Source organism: Mustela nivalis, assembly GCF_964662115.1.
Source record: "Mustela nivalis genome assembly, chromosome: 9".
Taxonomy (NCBI): domain Eukaryota; kingdom Metazoa; phylum Chordata; class Mammalia; order Carnivora; family Mustelidae; genus Mustela; species Mustela nivalis.
In genome coordinates this window covers 117917035-117939941 of record NC_139028.1, presented here as the reverse complement: position 1 = coordinate 117939941, position 22907 = coordinate 117917035, and the positions used below count along the sequence as shown (strand labels likewise).

The window sequence follows — 22907 nt, the reverse complement described above, 5'->3', positions numbered from 1 at the left end:
CCACCCAGGCCTCTCCTCACTGGCTAAGACGGAGGCCAGCCTCCCCGATCTCATATAGTCACAGGGAAGACTTTCTCCGGAACATTCATCGGCTCCTCTGTTTACCACCCTCGCATTATGGGTCTCTTAACCCTCTCATCGTGCTTAAATATTTTGAAATGAAAATAACATACGTGTCTGTACATATGTTTACTCTAAAGCTTCTACAAGATACACTAAAATAGAACCCTCCACCTGAGGAGTGTGCGTCCCTAACTTGGACCGAGCCCCAGACGGCCATCCGGCTCGCTCTCTAGGAGGAGAACCCGTCTGAAGGAGCTTCCACTTTCTTCTTCATACATCTCGGTGTTTCTGTCCTGTTTGCTTTTGGTTGTGTTTGTTTTTGTTTTGTTGTTTTGGTTTTTTACAATGAGCCTATATTTTTACAATCAGGGAAAACACAGGATTATTTTCATTTTAGAAATTACAAAAATAAAAAGCACTAGGCTGCGAGCTGCCCCCACCCGTGGGGGGACCCCCCCAGCCCTGCATGGGAGTCCGGCGACAGGACCCCCCGAGTCCTGCCGGCCCCCCAGTGACTAAAGCCTTTCGGAGGGACTCCAGGACAGGCCCACTGCGGGCCGAACCCCACTTGGGCCTGTCCTGGGTCCCAGCCGAGGGCAGGCCCAAAGCATATTGCTGTTGTCATTATTATTTACAGTCACATGACGTTTGTTTAAAGGCCGGGGTGTTTTTTCAGCCGTCTGCATGAGGTCCTTCTCACTCTGCCCGCGAGACAGGCTGGCATTCGCGGGCCATGCAGCAGGCTAGCCAAGGCTCAGAGAGGTCAAAACACCCAGCGCGGGTCACACAGCCACACGGTTCCCCAGGTGAGAAGGGGGTCAACGCCGAGGCTCCAGCCCCAGGTCGCCTCGGAGAGCTGTGAATGCTCCGTCATGTCTCAGCCCCCACCGGGCTTTTCTTTGGATTCAGGAATTCGGGGCCGGAGGTGGATTTGGGAAAAGAGAAGAAAACGCACGAATATGGTAACAGAAGAAAGGAGAGGAATTCGGAACCGGGCCCAACAGACGGAGGAGGAGGCCTGCAGGGGAGCTGGCCCGTGCTCAGTGCGTGTGGAGGGCCGGGCGAGGGAGACAGCAACCTCAAGGAGCATGTCCGGTCCGGGGGATGCCCCCAAAGGAGGGGATAGTCCCCAGTGGCCGCCCAGGCCTCTCTGAAATGTGAGAGGTTCTGGAGTCGGCTTTGGTCATGAACCCCAATCACCAAGCCCACCCCAGCCCCAACTCCCGAACGATCTAGGCTGCCTGCCGGAGGCCTGGAGCGGGCAACACACCATTGGGCACCCCGGGTCTCTGGGCAGGAGGCCCAAGACGGAAGCCCAGTGTTACACCCAGAACTGTGTGCCCCCAGAATTCCCACCTGGGGTCCTAACACGCAGTATCTCAGAATGTGACCTCATTTAGTGAGAGGGCCTTTAAAGAGGAAATTAAGGTAAAATGGGGTCGTGGGGTGTCCCTGAGCCCGTGTGACTGGGGTCCTTACCAGAAGAGGGGGTCAGGACACAGACACGCACAGAAGTACACAGGGAGAGCACGGCCGTCCACACGGAGAGCACGGCCGTCCACACACGAGGAGAGAAGCCTTGGGTCCCGGCCTCACCAGCCCCTCCGCCTCAGACTTCCAGCCTCCAGGACCAGGGGACAGCAGATTCTGCTCTGTGAGCCATTGGTGTGTGGGACTGTGTCACAGTAGCCGCAGGAGACTGCCGTACCCAGTGTCCACCCAACCGCAGCTAGACAGGGGGAGGGAGGACCCACGTCCGGACCCACGCAGCCAGGGCAGACAAAGGGACCACATCCCAGGCCTCCCACAGAAACCCCACCCACACCCAGGCTTCCAGACCTTTTCTGATTCAGGAAGCCGCCTCCCAGCTGGCCTCCTTTAGAAGCATCATCTCAGCACCCAGGGACACATCCTGAAACCGGGGAGTCCCCCAAAATGCCATTTCCCAAGCCCGAGACAAAAAAGCCATGTGCAGAGCCAAGGGCTGTGTGTCCCTAATGCTAATCGGGGCCAGTGGGAATTTGGGTCTGTCTGGGTGGCTGGCTGCGAGGTTCGGTGCCCTGGAGAATCAGGGCCCGGCTGGAGGGCCACGCTCGGCTCAGGGCTGGGCCTCCCTCCCACCCACCGGGGTCTTCATTAGCAGCCGCATTCAGTCCAGCTGGAGTCAGCTGATTAGCCCATTCTAGCAGCACTGGGAGTCCCCATATCTCCCCCCCCCCCCCCGGCACATGTTCAATTAAATTTTGCTTTTGTGCCAGAGAGGCCTCTGATGTGAACGTTTCTGGGGAGTTTCTCCGTGCTTCTTTATGTCCTCCAAACCAAAGTCAGCCACCAAGTTTCAGAAAACACCGTCCTGGATTGGAGTGGCTAAGAGGACAGAAAAACACCAACACAAAACAAAAGCGGCAGAAACAAAAGGGAAGGGGCCGGCGGCCGGCCTTTCTGCAGGACAATTCATTCCAAGTGAAACGTTTCCATTGTGCGGTATTCGCGACGCGCTTGTCGTGTTGGGCAGAAATGCAAATCCCCCTTTTTCCTTTGATTCAAATATTTAAATTTTCAAATATATATGCTGTGACAAAGAATGGCAGCTGACCTCACTTACTTTCATAGAAGAAATGCGGAAGCCATGGGGGCGGTTAATCTCGCCAGCAGTGGCCCCCATGGTCCTGGGGGGGCAGGGGAATAATCCTTTTATTCAGACATTTGGCTTAAAAGAATAACAAGGGGAAAAAGCTGGGACATAATTGCATTGCATGGAAAACAGAGCAAGATTTCTCTCTCTCTCTCTCTCTCTCTCTCTCAAATGTGCCTTCTCTTTTCCTTCCTCCAAGAATGAGGCTCATGGCCAGAAGCTATTTTCTTGGTAAAGAAATCAGGAGGTTGTTCCTTCCCGATTATCCCCACTCCGCGACATACCCCCCCACCGGCTCACTCACTCTGTCATCTCCCTCCGGAAGACCTAGGGTGTGTTCGGCCCAGCCTGGCTCCCCCTGGGCCTGGGTAACCAGACATCCCCAAGTGCAGCCTCCTTCTAGCTCCTGTGGGGTGGGGAGGGCTCGAGGTCCCAACAGAGCCAGCGCTTGGTCCGGGGAGACACTGTTCCCACTTCCCCGGGGCGCGGGGAGCACCTGAGACCAGGCCTTAGAGCTTGGTGGAGGAGGGGGCGGAGGAGGAGGACCCCTCCCTGGCCAGGCAGGGCCAGCGTCTGCCATGATGGCTGTTGCTAAGTCCCGCTCCTGGGCCCAGGGCTCCCCAAGGACCCCGGCCCAGCCCATCAGAAAGGCTGAGTCTTTAATATTTAAAGAGCTCTCCCGGACATTTCAAGAACTCCCTGACACGATTTTCTGTGATGCGTGTGCTGTCGGGACATCTGTCTTCTATACCTAATAAAGTCGCCCCGATTCCGAATGAACTCCTCGGCACCGCTTTGAACCCGGGCTCACATATGGTGGGTAATTAGCTGGCTATCTCTTGGAGTTAAATGATTTTTTTTCTCGCCCTTTCGCATCCATAATCGAGGGGAACAGAGTTGCGATTGTTCCCTGTTGCGGGACATTCTGCGCCTGAATGAGCGGGGGCTGCTGTGTCGACGCGGATTTGCCATATGGTTGCACGAAGCCGGGAAGAATGGGCCCCTGTGTGTGCGCCGGGGACTTAGCGGCGCGGGCCGTGCCAGCGAGGCGAGCCGGGTGCCCGACGGTGCAGGAGGAGCGGGCGCCACGGCCAAGGGCGCACCGTCGGCGCGCGGGGTCCCTGCAGGCCGAGCAGGCGGGATGTGCGCAGGCACGGACGCCGGGCGCACGGGCCCTGCTCCCAAGGCGGGACGCACGGAGGCCGCGCGGACGGACGCACCGACGGCGCACGGACCGCGGGCCCGCGCCGCCGGGTACCATCGCGCCCGTGCAGGGCTCCGGCCGCCGCGGGGGCCGGCACTGCGGCTGCGGCGGCCCCATTGTGAGCCCGGCGGGACAATGGGCGGCCTGAGGAGGCACCTGCTCGCCTGAAAGGCCCATAAATCGCCGCCGCGTCCAGCTGCCTTCCCGCCCCTCCCCGCGGACCCGCGGGCCCATCGGCCGCGGCCGGAGGGGGAGGCTCCGCCCGCCGCCCCGCGTCCGCCGTCAGTCGGCCGGGCCCGGGGCCGCGGGGCACCGCTTCGCTCCCGCCCGCTCGCGTGCAGCTGCGGCCCTTCCGCAGAGGCCTGCGCCCCAGGGCTGCTGGCCCGGCAGGTGGCGGGTACCTTCCCGGGCGGTCCCTCCTGCAGGGCGCCCACGCAGCCGCGCACCCAGCAGGCGCTGCCCGCCCTCGGGGCTCAGGGTGCCCACTCCTGCTGCCTTTGAACCAAATCCTTGAACTCCTGAACCTCAGCCTGGACTGCTGCTGCTGCTTCTAGCCTCGGGAGCCGGGGAAAGCGCCCTCTCCAGAGACGAGCTCCCCGCGCCCTGGCTGCTCCCCCAGCCCAGAGAAAACAGCTCCACTCCGCCCAGAATGATGCTCTCAGCTCCACTGGGCCGCATAAGGCCGGGCCCAGTTGGGGACCTGTCAACCCTTAAAAGCAGGGACTGACACTCTGCTGACCCCCACAGCCAGCAGCCTCCAACCCCGGAGCCCTTCCTAGCCACTGCCCTCTCCAAGGCCGGGCTCTCAGGAGCCTGGATTTGCAGCTGTAGCCCAATGCTTACAGGAGCAGCCAGCACAGCCTCCCCCGGCCAGGGAGAAAACCAGCTGGGAAGCTGTGCTCACCTTCCCGGACCCCGGCTGGGGGTGGGTGTCGTGAGCCCAGTCCTGGGCAAGCCTTTCCCAACGCACACACTGGCCTGAGTCCAGGCTTTGGGCTGACCACTAACTCCCCCACTTCATCTGCTGGAGCCTGTATCTCCCCCCATGTTCCTGTGAACGTCTTTGGTGGCCGCAAATCCCTTTCCTCAGGAGGCGGATAGGCAGACAGTGGTCAGGAGCTGCAGCAGGGTCTGTATTCCCACCTGGGGGGCCCTCGGATGCAGCAGCAGAAAAGGCTCACTGGGGGCCCAGCCCGCAGGGTCAGGGAGCAGGGCTTCACTGCAGAGGTGGGCAGTAGAGATGGGCCTGGCCCTGAGGGTGTGGGGTTACTCCTGGCTGTGGACGAGGGTGCTGAGGCCAGGTCCTCCCTCTAGGGCAGCATCCCCTCGGATGGACAGGCACTGCCTCCTTCTCCATGGAGGGGGCTGGACGCGGGCTCCTGGACGTGTCCCGGCACCAGGGCGCGCCGGGGGTATCTGCACGTGTGGGCACATGGATCAGCTGGTGTTTCCTTCCAGGAAAAGGCGTGCATTCAGCTTCCAGGTCTTTGGCTGGTGGCCCGCAGGCATGCGCCCCGAGCACGGGTCCCTGACCCTGGACAACCTAGCTGGCTGGGGCGGCTCCGGGGTGCCAGACAGAGGGGCACGCCCCACGGGCTCCCACCTGCTTCTGGGGTCTGTCTGGGAGGGCGCTCGCTCCCGGCAGGTCGCAGGCCTCCCACCTCCCCGCCCCGCCCCTCCCCAGTAAAGGGCCGCACCCCTCCCATTCCCTCCCTTCTCCGTGACATATTAGAAGAATGTTTTCCATTTCCTTTGATGTCTTTTACAAGTTGCATCTCATTTCCTGCTTGGGCATTTCTGACCCCGAGTGACTTCCACCAGCCAGGCCCGTGGCCTCTCTCCTCTTCGGCCCCGCCCCGACGCCGGTTCTCCTTCCTCCCACGCGACGGCCCAGCACCTCCGTTTCCTCCACCACCTTCCCCACCTCTCCGGGGCCTCTGAGCGGCAGCCCCACCGGCCTGAGCCCAAGGTTCCCCGAAAGGCGCCTCCCTGGGACGCCGGTCTCTCCCCAGAAACTCGCACAGATCGGCCTCCCCAAGGCCCCTGTGCCCTCCCCTCCCCCGACGGGGGTCCCTTGCTTCCCTGATGGGGTGAGCTGGGGGGAGCGGGAGAGCGGGGTGAGGGCAGCCAGCCGGCTTGGGGAGGGGCAAGAGCCGGCAGGGTGGGGGCGGGAGGCGGGTCCCTAAGTGGCTCCTGGAGTCCCCAAAGCAGCAGGTGAAACTAAAAGAGCCGCCCCCCCCCCAGAAGAGCCCCGGAAAGAAAAACAAACAGAAACGGTGCCTTTCTCTGTGTCTCCCTCCGGCTCTCCCCTCCTCCCTCCCTCCTTCTCTCCTTCTCTCTCTCTCCCTCTCTCCTTCTCTCTCTCGTTCAGACACAGGGCTCTGGGCTTCAAGCTCCAGCAGCACCAATGGGAATGTCTCCACGGCCGGCTGGGAACCGGGTGCTGCCACGCAGATCACAGCCCCTGCCCTCTGGGGTATAACGGACCAAAAGGAGATGTCCCGGCATAGGAGAGCAGTGGCTGAGGGAACTTTGCACCAGACAGCACAGGAGACAGACACTTGCCTTTGTCTCAGCCCATAGCGAGACTCCCGCAAGGACCGGAGCTGGGCAGCGGTGTGGCCGAGGCTGTGGGTCAGGGGCTCCGGCCCCGCCTGCTGCAAGTGCTGCCTGGGACAGCAGCACCTGACCCACAGCCTCCGTCAGTGGATAGCAGGCAGACACCCTTGGGCCTCTGCTGTCCCAGCTCTGCCACCACGGCCAGTTCTCAGGACCGAGAATGAAGTGCCCGGCTTGGGTATTAACTACGTGACCATCCAAACAAAAGCCCGGTAGCTCCGGGGTGCAGGGCTCCCTCCCACTAGAGGGACCAGTGAGGTCTTCTGAGCCTGAATCCAGGAGGGCCACAGAGTGGGGTCCATGCTAGCCACAGAGGGTGCAGATGTTGAACTAGCACGGGCTTCCAAGACCCGAAGAATGCTGCGCAAGACAGGCCTCGGGGGCCCCCGTCCTTTTTTCCTGGAGGGGAAACTGAGGCCCGGAGAGAGGAGGGCTCATGCTTTGCTTCCCTCCCCACAGAAGGAACCCCCCCCCCCCCGGTAGAGACCAGCAGGGCCCGGGGTCAGAGCCCAGCAAGGATGAGCAGGTCCGGAATGAAAGATGATCAGGAGACGGCCAGTGCGGGTCACGACCCCCACCCGCAGCCCTGACACCCCCCACACCGCTGCTTCCCTGCCCTGCTGCCCACCCGCACGAGCTGGGCAGGCCCCCTGCAGTCCCCGAGGCAGAGCTGGCACAAACTCCCTGCCGGTTCTCTATGTCGGCCCAACCCAGCCATCCTGACCCCAGCCCCTGACCACGGGTCCCCAAGACCGCCTGATGATTGTCTCACTGCACCCCAGGAGCCCCTCTGAGAAGTAGCCGCAGGGAGGTGGCACTTTCAAGGGGAAGGGAGACGGTCTGTATCCACATGTGCACCACCCCTGTAACCCCGTCGTGCCCCTGAGGTCTAGGCCATGTTGCTGAGCAGCCACCCGTCGGCTCTGCAGACGCGCCTTCTGCCGTCGGTCTGCGCACAACGGTGTATCTGAGTGACGCGTCCACGCTTATGCGATCATGGTCACCAGAAGTGGGTCAGTGGCTCAAAGAACTCTCAAAAAGCAGCCTCAGGCTGACCTGCCAGGGCCCCAGGGCGACCCTGGGACGGCCTCCACGCGCGGGTGTCCCCCGCGGGCGGCGCGCACAGAAGCAGCCAGGAAGCCGGGAGGCCCCGCGGGCGTGATGACGGTCTGCAGTGGGCCATCCCCGGACGGCCGTCTGCGAGGGGTCTCGGGGCGCCTGGCACGACCTGAGGTCGGCAACGGATCTGTGTCAGTTTCAGACGAAGCTTGGGGCTCTCCCCGGAAGCCGACAGTGCTCTTCCAGGACGAGGCCGGTGGGCGGCGCGGGGAAGGCAGGGAAGGGCGCGCGGCCGCCGCGGTGCCGCAGGTCCAGGCTGCACCTGGGGGTGCGAGGCCTGCTCCCGGGGCAAGGCAAGGTTCGCCTGGGGGAGGACACAGGGTCTAGGGTCCAGCTGGGAAAAAAAAAAGTTCACAGCTGGAGGGAGGAGTGCTGAGGACCCGCAGCGCGGGCCGCGGCACACAGAGGCCCCGGCCCGCGCTGTTCCACGGACTCCGTGCCGACGGGCTCCCGCAAGCGTCTTCTAGAGGAGGAGCGATGACACCGTAACCGCTGTTCAGTGAGCTTGAGGTGGGCTGCAGAGTTAGTGAGAAGAAAGCATGTAAAAGTGTGTGTGCTGTGCGACGTGTGCAGTGTACGTGTGTTACACGGTACATGTGTGTGCTGTGCAACGTATGCAGTGTACGTGTGTTACACGGTACGTGTGTGTGTGCAACGTAAGCAGTGTACGTGTGTTACATGGTATGTGTGTGTGTGCGACGTACGCAGTGTACGTGTGTTACACGGTACGTGTGTGTGTGCAACGTAAGCAGTGTATGTGTGTTACACGGTACGTGTGTGTGTGCAATGTATGCAGTGTAGGTGTGTTACACGGTACATGTGTGATACACAGTGTGTGTGTGAGATAGACGGGATATGTGCGTGTGATACAGGGTGTGTGTGTGATGTGCGGTGTGTGTGCACACGTGTGCCTAATATACGCAATACAGGACCATGTATTCAGAGCGTGACTCATAGGCACCCACGTGTGTATATAAACACACGCACACACAGTAAAAGGACGCAGAAGGGCTTCTCAGGTGCGGTGGCGGGTCCGGGTCTGTGGTCTTGGCGAGGAGGGGTCCCTGGTGCCTCGCACCTCTGCGCACAGCTCCGCCCCCGGACTGCACCGCTCTGCTGCCGGCCAGCTCAGACCCAGGAAGCTCTCCGTGGCCAGCCTGCCTGTGTCTGACCGAAAATCCACACAAAAGGAAACCAAGGTTGTTTCAAGTCGAGGTAATCGTTGGTTCCTGAGTCCGGAAGTAAACCTCCGGCCTGTGCTGGGCACAGCCCACCAGCGCCGGGTATGCCAGGAGGGGCGTGGTAGCCAATGTGGCCTTAAGCTCAATGGGCAAAGCAGGACGGGGTGCCTGCCTGTGGGTCCCGGGCGATCTCGGGACGTCCCCGGTTTAGCCGGACGAAGCCGAGGTGCCATCTCTCGACAGAGGCTGGGCAGGGTCAGCTGCTGCCGCTCCAGATCCAGCAGACACGCTGTGAGGAAGCCCAAGGCGGCCCGCGGAGAAACCCTGGGCGGAGGGACCGAGCCCCCCACCCCACCGCTGCCACGGCCGGTCCACAAGGCCAAGTGTGGGAGTGAACCTGCTGGGCAGTGGACCCCCCGACTCCGATGTAACGCCCCAGCTGACGCCGAAAGCACAGCCCAAGTACCTGCCGGCACTTCCCAAATTCCTGACTCATAACATCATAGGTGTCAACAAACCCGTTGTTAGAGGCCGCAGAGCACCGGATCACTTGTACTTGGCAAGAACTCATGGGAACAGGTGTCCTCAGGCCAATGGAAGAGCAGGGGCCGGATGCCGTGCTCACCTGACTTCACGCTCCAGGCGTCGGGGCACAGTGGCGGTCACGCTGCGGGGCTCCCTGGCGCGGAAGCCACCCAAAGAGGATCCCCCCCTTCAAGGGCTTCCAGACAAAAGCTGAGATCAAAGCACATGCTACTCGGGCCGCCACAGCCTTTCCATTTCGTATTTCAGGGAGCATCTCTCAGTGATGTGCTCTGTGGCTCTGGCACCCCGAAACACTCGCTCCGGGGCTTAGATACACCGGGAAGGGCGGCGGGGCCCTCAAAGGCGTGCCCGTGCACACGCGGTTCCCTCTTTGCATCTGGGCCCAAGGTCCAAAGTGGACGTTTTTCCCCCTTTGTCAAAGAAAAAAAAAGAATTACTAGATGCATGTGTGTGTCCATATACATGCCTCTTCTGTCTGTGTGCCTCTGTGTGTGTCTCTGTGTGCATCTACATGTATGCACACGTGTGCAGGAGGCTTCGTCAGGGATGTTCGGGAACACCCCTGCGGGGGAGGGAAGGGGCGGGGTGGGGGGAAGTTGGGTGAGACAGAGTTCTCAGCCGCGGCGCCGGGCACCCTGGGGCGGTCGCTCAGAGCCGTGTGCTCCAGGCCAGGCTTTGTCCCCCACATCTACCGGTGGTTGCCGGTGGGGGGCCGGTGGGAAGGGGTCATGACTCCGGCCAAGGCAGCCTGGAGAAAACCACACCTGGACCATCAGCCGCCAAGCCTTCTGCAGAGGCGCATGGATGCCTCAGGCCCACCGGTGACGTGTTGGGTCCACGCCGTGGCTTGTGGACATCAGCCTGGCTTCCAGAGCCCGAGCCCCGCACAGCCCAGCCACACCATGGGGTGGTAGGGGACAGAGGTGGGTGGCCACGTGGGGTTTCATTTGTTCAGAAGCTTGTTACCGGTTCTGCTACCCCAGGAAAGCTCAGGGTGACTCACCCCCGCAGGGGCGGAAACACGTGCTCCCCGCACGCATCGAGGCAGGCAGAATCAGGGTCTCTGTCACATCAGTCGTGCAAATGCACGACGTGCCATGCACCCAGGTTCAGGCCCTCTGCCCGGCCACTCTCTGCCTCGCCTCTCAGACACGGTTTAACGCACAAACAGTACAGAACAGAAGACAGCCCAAGGGGACAGGGAGCCCTGCCGAGCTCCAAGGCCCGGCCTCCAGCCCTTCAACGAGACGGTACAGAGCCAGCTCCCGGCTGCCCCCAGACGTGGTGCCCATCGCGTCTCTGGATAATCTCCGGACACGTGTCCAGCATCCAGGACAACCCGACAACTCCACCGGGCCCTTGTGCCGCTCCTGCAGACCTGAAACGGTGGGCTGGGATCTTCCAATAAGCTGTCTCTGTCAGCGCCGTGGGCCGGTGCCGTATAACAAACATCTCCACGGCGGACGCCACCTACACACCGTGGCCATGCCCCCGTCCCCGCCCCGTGGGCTGCGGCTGGGCTGCCCTGCTTGTCGCGGGAAGTGCAGCCTGGTGGGACCCTGCGGGACCACCGCATGCCATGACCCCAGCTCTACAACATTCTGGAAAAGGCAGAACTAGGGAGACAGTACAGAGGTCAGGGGTTGTCAGGGTTGGAGGGGCAGAGGGACAAACAGGCGTGGCGCAGAGGGCTTTAGGGTGGGGACCCCACTCGGTGTGACCCTGTGGTGGTGGACGTGCGTCATCACATGTCTGTATGAACCCACAGGACACCGCCAAGAGAGGCCTCTTATGTAAAATATTGATTTTAGTTAATAATGGCGTATACATTCATTTTTAAGAAACAGTGCTCTTGGGTGTGAGGGCGAGCTGAGTCCCGGCTGGCAACAAGGCCAGTGGCTCCGAATGTCTGAACGTCCCATCATCACCTGTGAGCCCTAACTCCTCCTTGGCAGAACTAAACATGCATCCTGGGGTCCACAGGCCTGGTGAGAAGGGAACTGGGGCAGGGAAGAGCCTGGATGACAGTTTAAGTCCAAAAAAGGGGGCCTGTCTCTGCTCTCCGGGTCTCTGTAAAGGCTTCCTTGGCTCTGAGAAGGAGCCACCTTCGTGCTTAGGGGAGCCCCAAATCCCCCTCCTGGGTTCCCACACCCCCTCCAGCCTACCTGCTGGTCCTGCAAGTCCTGCTTGCCAGTGCTGCTCCGTTCTCTGGACCCACCTCGCACCCCAGCCCCTCTGGCCCATTACTCCATGAGCACTCCTGACCTCCGGGCCTTTGCACTGGCCATGCCCTTTGCCCAGAACTCCTCTCCCAGCTAATCCCCATGGCATGTGGCCCTCAGGTCCAATTCAGACGTCCCCTGCTGGGGGGCTGACATGACCTGCTTTAAACAGTAGCCCCCCACCCTCAGTCCTGACACAGGGGCCCAGCTTTGCTTACCAGTGACAGCGCCACCTCTGCTGTCACTCGCTCAGCACGTCTCAGCGTGTCACGTCCCACTCTAAAGACAGCTCCTGGAAGCAGGGACTAGCTGGGTCCCTCTCGTTCACCGCCCTGTCCCACGTGCCCAGAATGGCCCTTGGAATCGTAGCCAGACGGGGACCTCTGCCCGGATGGCCGCCGGAGCGCCTCATCACCCTTGCCTCCCTCCCCACCGAGCAGCCTCAGCCCCTTGTCAGCCCAGGGGCTCCGCACTGCCTAGAGATAAAATCCAACCTGTGACCTTAGCCATCAGACCCAGGAGGGTCCAGAAGACCAGAGGAAAAGGACAAGGAGTGGGCAGGCCAGGCAGCCACACCCCCAAAAGGCACCATTATGGGAACTACTGTTTCAGCTGCGTATGGGGGTGGGGAGCCCAACACCCCGCAGCAGGCCGGGCCAGTGAGGGCCACAAAGCCAGAAGAGACCCGCAAGCAGCCCCTTCGCCCTGCTCCCCAGCCTCATTCGGACGCTCCAGCTCAGACACGCGTGACGTCCCGCCCTGCGCAGAGGGCGCTCGCCCTTCCCGCTGCTCCCCTGCGCACCACTGCCCAGGGCGCTGCCCGGTTCCCGGCCTCCGCCTGGCTGGCTGCTCGTTCTGTCTTCCCAGCCGGGCCCGCAGGCAGCTGCCCCGCAGCTAGAGCCCAGCTCAGGGCCCGGCGTGTGGCGTGTGCCCAGTCCGCGTCCGGGGCAGCCCGCGGAAGACACATCGCCCAAGCCCCTGACGTCTGCGCACGCCTGCTGTGTGTGTCCGGTGCAGCCCCCCACGCTCTGTGCGTGTGAGCTCACACTCCCCGCCGGCGGCCCGGGGAGCCTTCCGAGGGACAGGCTCGTGCAATACAGCCCTGCTGAGGTCAGTGACTTGCCCTCTGACAGCTGGCTCCGTGCCTCAGTTTCCTCCTCAGACAGATGGGGCATGTGGCAGGGCTGTGTGGACGGACGGGATCTCACTGAACTGCGCTCGGCCTGTGCCGTTAGGGCCCGAGACCGGTCGTCCTTGCTGTGGCTGTTATCATCATCATCACCCTCATGGGTCCCCCGGGGAGCTGAGGCCAGCCCCTGACTGTGGGCACACACGCCCCACATGTCTGCTGGCTCCCAGGTGCTCTGGGCTTGGGCAGGGCCTGGGGGTCCGGAGAGGAAAAGGCCCATACTGACAGCAGGGCACGTGCCCCTTTCCTACAACATGAGCACGGGTGAGGAGAGAGCTGGAGGTCACCAGATGTCATCGTGTCCATAATATCCTCATAGGATGACCACCGGGCACCAAAGGCAGGAAACAGAGACCCATCGAGGGAAAGAAGGGCTTGTCGGGGCCGTGTGTGGGCCCAGGGTCACACAGGTGACTCCAAATCCAGTGCTTTTTCCCTGCGGAGGGCAACCTCTGGGTATCTGCTCCCAGCTCCTGCTGGGGGACAGGGGCATCATCTCTAGAAATGATAGCATCACTCGCCTTTCCATCGGGAAGCAGCCCTCGCCCTGCTTGGAGAAAGCTGTCCGGTGGACAGCTGGAAGCAGGGAGGGACAGGGGGACCGCACCCCGGCACAGTTGTGCTTGGGGACTGTGAGCCTTGGGGAAAGCGCAGGGGACTCTGCTGGGTGCCAGGCCTAGCAGCCCCCCACCCCCACCCTGCCTCAACGGCCATCTTCCTCTCTACCAGGCTGTGCTGAGCGGGGTGTGGGGCAGGCTCCCTCCCCACAGGAGAGGCTTGAAGCCTGATGTCAGGTCTATGCAGGCCTAATCCCAGCTTGTAATCAGACTCAAAGCAAGCTGGAGGGGGCTGGGCCCCCCCCACTCTCCTGCTGGGACATTTCTCCGTGACCTGTCCAGCCCCATGTCCCTCTTCCAGGCCCTTTTAGGCGCTTGGTGGGGAGGTGAAGTTACTGACAAGGCCAGATGCATCTTCAGACTTAAGGGTTGAGCCCAGCCTTTGTCCCTGAGCCGTGGGGACGCTCAGTGTCACCTACAGCCCCAAAACGGTTAACTTAAATATGCCGCCCGTTCCCCTGCTTCTCCTGGCCCAAGGCACCGGCACAAACACTGCCCGCCGCCAGTCTGGGCTACCTCACGTCATCCTTTCCATTGTAAGCCATAATTTTCAGAGGTTTATAGGTCAGCTATAAAAAAATAAAATAAAATAAACCTCCTCTTTTCGACTGAAAGGGAGTCCTTTGAAACCAGAAGGCTGGTGGGTGCGCGCGGGTGGATCCGACTTCCAGTTGAGTTCCTCCTCGGCGGAGCCCACCCCTCCCCAGCCGGACCTGGCCCCAGGCGCCTCCCCTCCCCACTCCTCCCTCGCAGGCCTTTGGGCTGCCCCTCCCCCATTGCGAGCGCGAACAGGCCCAGAACCCGTCAGGGGTTCTTCTGGCCCGACCCCGGTGGACCCCGACCCACGAAGCTGCGAACCCCGGAGCCATTGCGGCTCCACCGTGTGCCAGGCTCGAACAGTTGAGAGCCCTGGTCCCCAGGCGCCGACGCAGTAGTCAGAGTGGGGGCGGGGGTGGGGCGTTGGCCCAGCCCCCGCAAGTGCCCACCTGAGCCCCATGGGGCATCAGCCCAGGGCGGCTGGAGTGTGGGTGGCTTCCCTGGAGCAGGGAAGCAGTGATCCCCCCTCTCCCCAGTCTCCAGGTTCGGCGCACAGCCCCGCACGAGGGGTCGGGGGGGGAAGGGGTGGCAGAGAGGGCGGGGCCGCTCATCCCTAAGTTAGGGGCCTGCAGCAGGTGGTGGTGGGCCTACCCTAGCCGGAGAAAGTCCCTGTCACTTTGGGACGGTGGCCTAGAAAGAAGCTGGGCTGCCCCTGTGTCCACTGTCCTATCTCCCTAACTTCCAAGGGGTGCCCCAGAAGGAGGCTGGAGGCAGTTCACGCACACACGGAGCTGACTTGCAGCGTTTTTCGGCCTCTTTATTTAGAACCCGGCGGACGAGGGGCCGGGGCAGTGGTGCAGACGGCTCAGGAACCATGTTAACAAATTTGTCTTCAAGTTTAAAATAATCATAATAATAAAGAGAGACAGCGAAAGCGCGGAGAGAACTGCTAGCTAGATGGGCATGTCCGGCGGCTACAGCTTGGGAGCGACCCTCCCCCCAGAGTCCGCTATAAAAATAAATTTACATTTGTCGATAACCAGATGCGGTGAGGTGCCTTTGGCATAACCAATAACCGAGCTACCGCGTGGCAGAGCGGCCCACGCCTCGACATAAATAGAAAATATAAGTTAGTATAACTTTAAAAACTTTTTGTACAAATATACATGTTTTTTTCTTTTTTCCTTTTTTTTTTCTTTTTTCATTTTTTTTTTGCACTGAGTTTCAGCAGAGATTAAACATTTTATATAAATGACTCTTAAAGCTTTACACCTTGGGACCAGTGTACTCCTCGTGCAGAATACATTTAGATATAAAAGACGTTATTAATACATTGCACAGTTTTTTTTTTTTTTTTTAAATTTTAAACACGAAACCGAACGCTGCTCGACGGCAGCTGCCGCCGGGTGCTGCTACATGGACGGTCCCAGCCGAGGCCCCGCGCTCCTGTCCTGTCCGCCGCCCCGCGGGCTCTCTCAGGGCTCTTTACGCGCGACGCTGCGGGAGAGAGGCGCGGTCAGCGACAGCAGACAGACAGACAGACAGAGTGGCCGCGAGGACCCCGCGGGGCGACCCCTCCCCGCCCAGCGCGCGCGGGGCCGTACCCACCTCACCGCAGCCGCTTGCGCGGGGTCTGCTCCGCCGAGCCGACGGCTGGAGCGGCGCCAGGGGCGGCGCATCCCGCGGGAACCTCGTTCGACGCCTTGGCCTCGGGCGCGGGTCTCTTGCGCTTGGCGAAGAAATCTGCGGGCGACAGCGCGCGCAGCCGGTCAGGGCGGGGTCGGCCGGGGGAACCCAAGAGGGGGCCGGGGTGGGGGCGCCGTCCCCGCCCGCGCCGAGGTCCGCGGCGGGTCAGCTTTGTTTACGTCGCCCGCGCAATGTGCTGTGTAAGCATTTCTCCTTGTCCCGCGGCCAAGCCCCCCGGGGCTGCCGCCGCACTTAACCCCCTCCGCGCCGCGCCCGCCGCGCCCGCCGCGCCCGGGGAGGGGCTCCCGCGGCCAGAGCGGGGATCGCGCGCCCAGGGGGCCCGAGCGCGCGCTCCCCCGTCCCTCCCGCGCCCGCCGCTCGGGAGCACAACAGCGGGGCGGGACGGGGTGCGGGCACGGCCGCGCCCTGCGCGCTGCTGGCCCTTTAATGCCACGGGAGGAGGCGGGGACCAAGTGAGGCCCCCGAGGCCGGGGGAGCCCGGCCGGCCGGACAAAGCAGGGCCGGGCCGGGCCGGGGCGGGGCCGCGCGGGACTCACCGGAGATGAGCGGCCCGGGCAGCTTCTTGATCGCGGCGCCTCCCGCGGCAGCGGTGGTGGCAACAGCCCCGCCGGCGGCGGCGGCGGCGGCAGCATTGGCGGCGGCGGCGGCGCCACCGGCGGCAGCGGCAGTGCCCGGCGCGGGGCGCCCCGAAATCCCTGAGTGCAGCGGCTCGGCCAGGGGCTCCTGGCTGCGCGGCGGCGGGACCGCCTCCTGCTCATCGCTCTCCTGCGGCGCCACGGCTGGGGCCGGGGCGGGAGCCACCACCGGGCCGCCGGACGGCGGCGCCGGCGCCTCCCCGAGGCCGTCGAGGGGCTCCTCGGCCGGCGGCGCGGGGGGCGGGCTATCGCCTGCGCCCTCCGGGCGGGGCCGGGGCGCCAGGAGCAGGCGGCAGCGCCCCACCTGCACCGTCTCGCGGTAGAAGGCGGGCACGGAGTCGCTGTCCACCTCGGTCCACTGCAGACGTCCGGGGCCGCGCAGGGGCACGTCCTGCTGGAAGTTGTAGTCCCAGCGGCGCTGGTCCTCGGCACTCAGCTCGGCCAGGCGGATCTGCAGCTCCCGGCTCAGCTCCTCGTGGTCCACCGGCCCGAAGAGGCTGCGGCAGGCGCTGGTGCGCGCGAACAGGGGAAAGGTGCGGCGGGCGACAAGGCGCTCCATTGCCAAGGCGCTGCGGAGACACACGTCCAGCCTGGCCCCGGGCAGCGCGGGCCGGGGCCACGGGAGAGGAGGGGAGAGGAGGAGGAGGAGGAGGTGGAGGAGAGGAGAGGAGGGCGGAGGCCGGGCGCAGGGGAGACCCCGCGCGCTCGGAGTCCGCATTGGCACAGGGACGCGGCGGGAGGGCGGCGCGGCGGCTACCTGGCTGTCGGGCCCTGGGCTGCTCCTGAGTGTCGCTCGCGGTGTCGTCCGGCCGCGGCCGCGCCCCCTCGGTGCCTGTCCTCGCCCGCTCGGCTCGTTCGGGCCTGGTTGGCACCTACCGAGCGCAGAGCACTTGGCCTGTGGAACGCCCAGCCCTCGCGCGCCCCTTTATACGCGAGGGTCGCACTCGCCCCCCCGCGGGGGCCCCGCCGCGATTAGCATAATGTAGTATTTTCAGTTTCAACAACACCGCGGCGATTGGCCCGCGCCGCTCTGCCCCCGCCCCGCCGGCCGCCCGGCCCCCGCGCGCCGCCCATTGGCCGCGTGCACACACCCACCCGAGGGCGGGGCGGGGCGCGCGGGCCGATTGGCGGGGCGCGGGGCGCGCGGCCGCGGGCGGGGGGCGGCGAGCGGGGCGGGGCCCGAGTTAAAGGGCGCTGCGGGCGGTAACGTGACACCGCGGCGCCCCGCCCCCTCGCCCCATCCCCCCCCGCCCCCCTCCGGCTCCTTTGTCTGCTGGCGGGGGCTGCGAGGCGGCGGCGGCGGCGGTGGCGCGGGCGCCCCCTCGGCCGGCGCGCCCTCCTCGGCGCGGCGGGGCCCGGCGTCCGGCCGGTTGCGACTCGACCCCCGGGGGCGCCGGCCCCGCCGCCCGCGCTCGCCCTTGGGCCTCCAGCACCAGTTGACGGGGCTTGAACCCGCCGTGGGCATCCCGTCCTCGGCTGGAGCGAGACGGGGTCTTCGGCTGCCCCCGCGCGGCCTGCGGCGCCCGGGGCTGGCGTCCCTGGCGGGGTTCCGCGCACCTGGAGCCCTGACACACCTGCTGGCCCTAAGGCCGTCGAACCACTGTCCCCCCCGCCCCTGCTGGGGCGAAGTCTCGAGACACCTTGGAGAGCCGGCCCTCGGCCCCTGGAGTCCTGGGCTCTTAGGGCCTGCCCAGCCCCGCTCAGTGGATAGGAAACAGACGGAGCCCATCCCGGCTCTACCCACCACGCCGCGGACCAGGTGCCCGGCACCTCTCAGGCTTCGGCGGGGCTCTCTGGGCTTCTGCCGCACAAGGCCAGAGGTCTGATTGTCCACACTGACTGGAGGCTGTTCTTCTGGGGGGGTTGGCTACTGGACAGGGCACTAGAGGCCTCTCCAGGGAGTGGCCCTGGCCCTGCTCAGCGTAGGGCCTTGACTGAGAATACTGGTTCTCTGGGCAGATACACCCCGATCACACAGCCCACCCGCAGGTGGGAACTGGGGCTGAGCCGCAGGCAGCCGGACTTCTACCTGTCCCGCCGCCTGCGAGGGCTAGCACCCCCTCATCATGCCCGGCAAATACTGTTTGTTGGGAGAAAACACACCCTGAGGATGATGGCACATGCAAGCCAGAGAGCCCTACTCCAGCTGTCAGGGGACCGGGCAGGACCTGCCAGGACCCACACCCCTTCTCCCCCACAGGCCCGGCCTGGCCCAGCCCCAGGTCCTCCCAGGGCGGCTCTCATCCCCGCGGGGCCAGGCCATGGGCGAGTATTATATTCTGCAGCTTTCCCTTTGGCCCAGCCTGTAGTGGGACAGGGAGTCTAGGAAATGCCTCCAGCCACCCCTCCCCCACCGGCACGACCCCCCAAGCTAAGAGCAGCCCTGGGCTGGGGGGTCAGGAGGGTCAGGCACCTGTTGGAGGGTTCAGCAGAGCCCTGAGCTGTCGTGAGCCCCTGTCCCAGGTGAGTCCATGAGCCCAGCGAGATAAATAAGGCTGACTAGACCCCAGCCAGGGCCAGGTGGGTTCCAGGACTCCCCAGGGGTGGGACAGTGTGATAGTGAGCAAACGTGTCCTGGAGGAGGCATCCTGGGTCCGGGGCAGCTGAGGGTCAGGGAGAGGGGAGGAGGCCAACGGGAGTGGGCACTGGTGCAGGGGCGGGCGAGGAGGGCGGGGCAGCGTGCGGGGGTCTTGACGGCAGGACCGAGGCGGTGGTTCACGATGGGTTTTATTCCCGTCTGTGCGCTGCATTCCTCATTTCCCACAAGCATGGAGATGTTACAATTTTGTATCGTCAGGAATGTGAGGAGGAACCGGGAAAGGTCCCCCAAGCTCTGTGGCCCCTCACACCAGGCTGACGTCACCGGGCCTGGGGCTAAAAGGAGGCCGGGGAGCCCAGTGGTGTTGGCGCCAAGGTCTTGCCAGCTTCCCCAGTGCCACAGCCGCAGTGACCCCAAAATGTGGAACCAGGTGGCCCCCAGGATTTCCCGAGAGGTCCGGATGCCCTCAGTCCAGCTGTCCAGGAGGGCAGGCTGCGGAAGCAGCCCGTCCCCAGCCCAGATTCGGCCTCCAGGCCGCTCCCTTCCTCGGAGCGATGCCACCCCACTCCCAGCCCCCGCTGCGGAGCCTCAGGGCAGCCTGAGCTCCCCTCCCCAGCAGGGACAGCCTGATCCTATGAACCCCTGCCTGGCCTCGGCTCCCTAAGGCCAGGAGTTGCTTCTGAAAGGAGCAGGAGCAAGCCTGCTCCAGCAACACCCCATTCCCCCATGGGACCCCACCTTCCCCCAGCCCTGTCCCTGGCGGGGGCTGGACCTAGAGGGCCATTCCCACTACCTTTGGTGCCCACCCTGACGCCTCCGTGGGGACCAGCTGAGCTCAGATGGGTGGGTCCAACACTCCCTCCAGGGACAGGCCTAACGGATTGTGACATGGAGTCCTAACTCCAAGGACTGAGAGTGGCAGCCCCGCACCTCGTGTCACATAGTGTGGCAACAGCTGCCGCCCTTCACTGGGCCAAGGGCTGCCCGGTGGCTCTCCTGCACCCCCTCACTGGGCCTCACCTGTCCTGCCGGGAAGGCAGGGGGTGGAGCTGACAGAGGGAGCCCGGGAAGCCACCAGGGCCACGCAGCGGGGGAGGGAGCGAGTTTGACTCACCCCCTCCCACTGCCTGCCTTTCTCCCTACTTTCCCTCGGGGCTTTCTGCTTCTCTTTCTCTGAGGGCCACAGGGACACCTCCCCTCCTGGACTTGTTAGGGCAGGGAGGGGACCTTCTCTGAGTATGTGACCCTGAATCTAGGGAAGCATGGTACCCGTTGGCTTACTGACTTGCTGGTCCCAACAGTGCAGCTGGGTCCCTTCCCCCCAGCCAGGGATAGAGCTGGGGGCTGGGAGTCAGAGAGAAGGCCCAGGCCTCCACCCCAAGGGGCCCCCCAGGCGTGCAAACATCTGTCCGAGTACAATAGCCAAGCCCTACTTTTGTAATTAAAAATATATCCGAAGCAGAAAAAGGAAACAAAAGGAAAATGTTTGTACTCTGTGTTGCTGCAGACGGCAGAACCAGAGAGGGGGTGCTGGCCCCCGGGCGGGACCAGCAAGGACAGGCCCCTGGGATGCCCCAGCAACCCAATCCTGCCTGCATGGGATTGGGGGGGGACGGGAAGCACCGGCCTCCTGCCGGCTTCTCCAGCATACCTCCACCCTGTCCAGCTGACCGATCAGCACAAAGACCACATTCCCAGCCCCTCGGGACCTGGGGAGCCACGGGACCACTGCTGGCCATGAACAAGAGAGCCAAAGGGCACCCACCACCTCCAGCCCGGGGCCCATCCAAACCAGCCAAGCCATCCTGCCCCTCCCGTCCCCACTCTGCCAGCCAGAGGGGGTGGCCGCGGGGCCGTCCAGGGAGGGACTCCGGGGACAGAGACCCCCCCTGGGTGTCGGAAGCGCTGAATGGCCACAGGGAGCAGAGCCACAAGCTCCCTCTACATGCCCACCAGCCCAAGATGGGAGTGAGGAGCGAATGTTTATTGCCCACTAACACGCGGGGGCTCGTCAGCTCCAGCCGCCACCGCTGCCCACCGGACTCCCCTGCGTGGCACAGGCCTGTTTGGGGTGTCATTTTCTGGATGGGGAGACAGGGCCCATTCTGGGAAGATTGAAGAACTTGGCTCAGCCCCCGGGGGTTAAGGCAGCTAACCACAAAACCCAGGGCCTTGGGTCGTTTCCCTGACAGTGCCACCCGTGCTGCGGGAGTGGGACCCTTTTGCAGTCCAGGAAACTGAGGCTCGATGGGGAGATGCTCTTGCCCAAGCGAGTGGCAGAGCAGGGCGGGCAGAAAGCGCCGTCCTCGGCCACGTGCTGCCGCCTGGTGGCTGACTTCCATGCCGGGGGTCCCAGGGCTCCCTCCTTCTGGGGAGCCGCTTGGAGCTGTTTCTGGAAGCCCGGGAGGGCAGCCTGGGGCCTGGGGGCTGCCCCTGGCATGCTCCCAGGGACCCTGCAAGGGACGTCTGTCTGCAGGCCTCCAGGACTGCCCTGCAGCGCCTGCAGCGCCGGGGGACATTCCCCAGGCCGACAGCACCAGCCACCTTAAGCCAGCCCTGCACCGGGCTCAGCAACTTGCAACTTGCCTCGCTTAACCCTTCCAAGAACCCCTACGGGCCTCTTGATTGCTGTTTTGCAAGTGGGGAGCCAGAGGTTCAGAGAGGCTGAGCCACCTCTCCATGCTCGGGGACAGCAGACCCGAGGCTCGCCCCGGCCCTGAGCCTCCGCACTGGACTTCCACGAGGGGCCGATGAGCACGAAAGCATGAGAGGAAAGAAAGCGAGTCTCAGGGTTAACCTCAGTCCCCCAAACCTGGAGCCAGAGCTGACCATCTGCCGGGCCTGGGGCCCTGTCCCTGGAGGGCGGCCCCCGCAGGCACCTCTCGTCGGGGAGGGGACCCAGCTCTTGCCCAGCCCAGTCTGCCCTCTCCTGTGTAGATCTTGGCCTGTCCACTGGGTACCCCACCAGGGCAAAGGCCCGCGGCCCCGTCCACTCCCCACCCCTCCCCCGCAGCCCCGGGCAGGGCCAGCCCTGGGCCCCCACACCGCAGCCCCGCACAGTGGGCCCGGACAGGCCCGGACAGACCCCTCAGGAAGGGAAGACGGCTGCCCCGCAGAGCCTCACCTTCTCCTCCAGGAGACGAGGCCTGGAGGCCCCTGAGGAGAGCGGAGAGTTACCGATTAACTAGCGGGCCTCCAGCTCCAGGCCGCGGGCCCAGCTCTGAGCTGGGGCTGGCGGGAGGGGGCGCTTTCCTAGCGCACTTGGCCCAGGGCCCAGCGCCGAGCGGAGAGAACCTTCCTCCCCGCACCGACTTCCCGCGCTCGGCTCGCCCCGCCCCCAGCCCCCCCAGGACGGGCTGTTCTCGGGCGGCTGCCAGGCACGTCCTCCGCAGGTGCCGGCCTCCCTCCGGTGACGCGTCCACATGCCGCACGACGGGAATCCAAAGCTCGGATTACAGGGGCCGCCTTGTGCTCCTGTCTGGGCCGGGCTGGGGGTCCTCACTCCCCGGGAATTAGCAGGAGGGGCCGGGCAGGCCCTGGGGGAGGCGTGGAGGGAGCAGGGAACAGCCCTGGACGTGAGGGCACCGCAGCCCAGTCCCCACAACGGGCCAGGGGCCCCTTCCCCTCAGACTCTCAAGCTGAGACTCGGCCTGTCCTCCCCGCTGGTCCGGACCGTTCCTGTTCCAGCACTGACCGTCCCAGGAGGTCCTTGACCATGGGCTCTCCTAGGCTTCAGACAGACCCTCCAGGGCTGGGGAGGGTTTCCAGGGTAGGGGGCAGGCATGCAAGCCTGTGGCCAGCTCAGAGCGCCCCAGGCCTCCCACCTCCCCTGCGCCCACAAGGACACGGAGGAGGCTCACTCTCCCAAAAAAGAGACCAGGAAAAATGAATGTGGGTGAGGTGGTGCCCCCCCAGTCTCCTCGAGCTAGTGGGGACCCCATGAGTCAGCATCTGCTGTCCACAGGGCTTGCAGGGGACCAGCTCCCACCCCGCTCCCCACACACCCACACCGTGTTCCTAGAAGAGCCTGAACGCCAGGGAGAAGACGCAGAGGCCCACGTGTGCACCCTCATCCCGCCCCGGGCAGGGCGAGA

The 22907-nt window shown here is 64.0% G+C and overlaps 1 protein-coding gene across 1 annotated transcript; it reads right to left on the bottom strand.

The window, feature by feature from the left end:
• Positions 1-14724: 14724 nt before the first annotated feature.
• Positions 14725-17196, bottom strand: CDKN1C (cyclin dependent kinase inhibitor 1C). The gene is made up of 4 exons (XM_082749271.1): positions 17032-17196; positions 16176-16843; positions 15541-15675; positions 14725-15429 (listed from the first exon to the last, which is right to left on the bottom strand). Exons 2-3 carry the CDS (start codon positions 16831-16833, stop codon positions 15542-15544), a joined length of 792 nt encoding a protein of 263 aa, XP_082605397.1. The 5' UTR covers positions 16834-16843; positions 17032-17196; the 3' UTR covers positions 14725-15429; position 15541.
• Positions 17197-22907: the final 5711 nt, after the last annotated feature.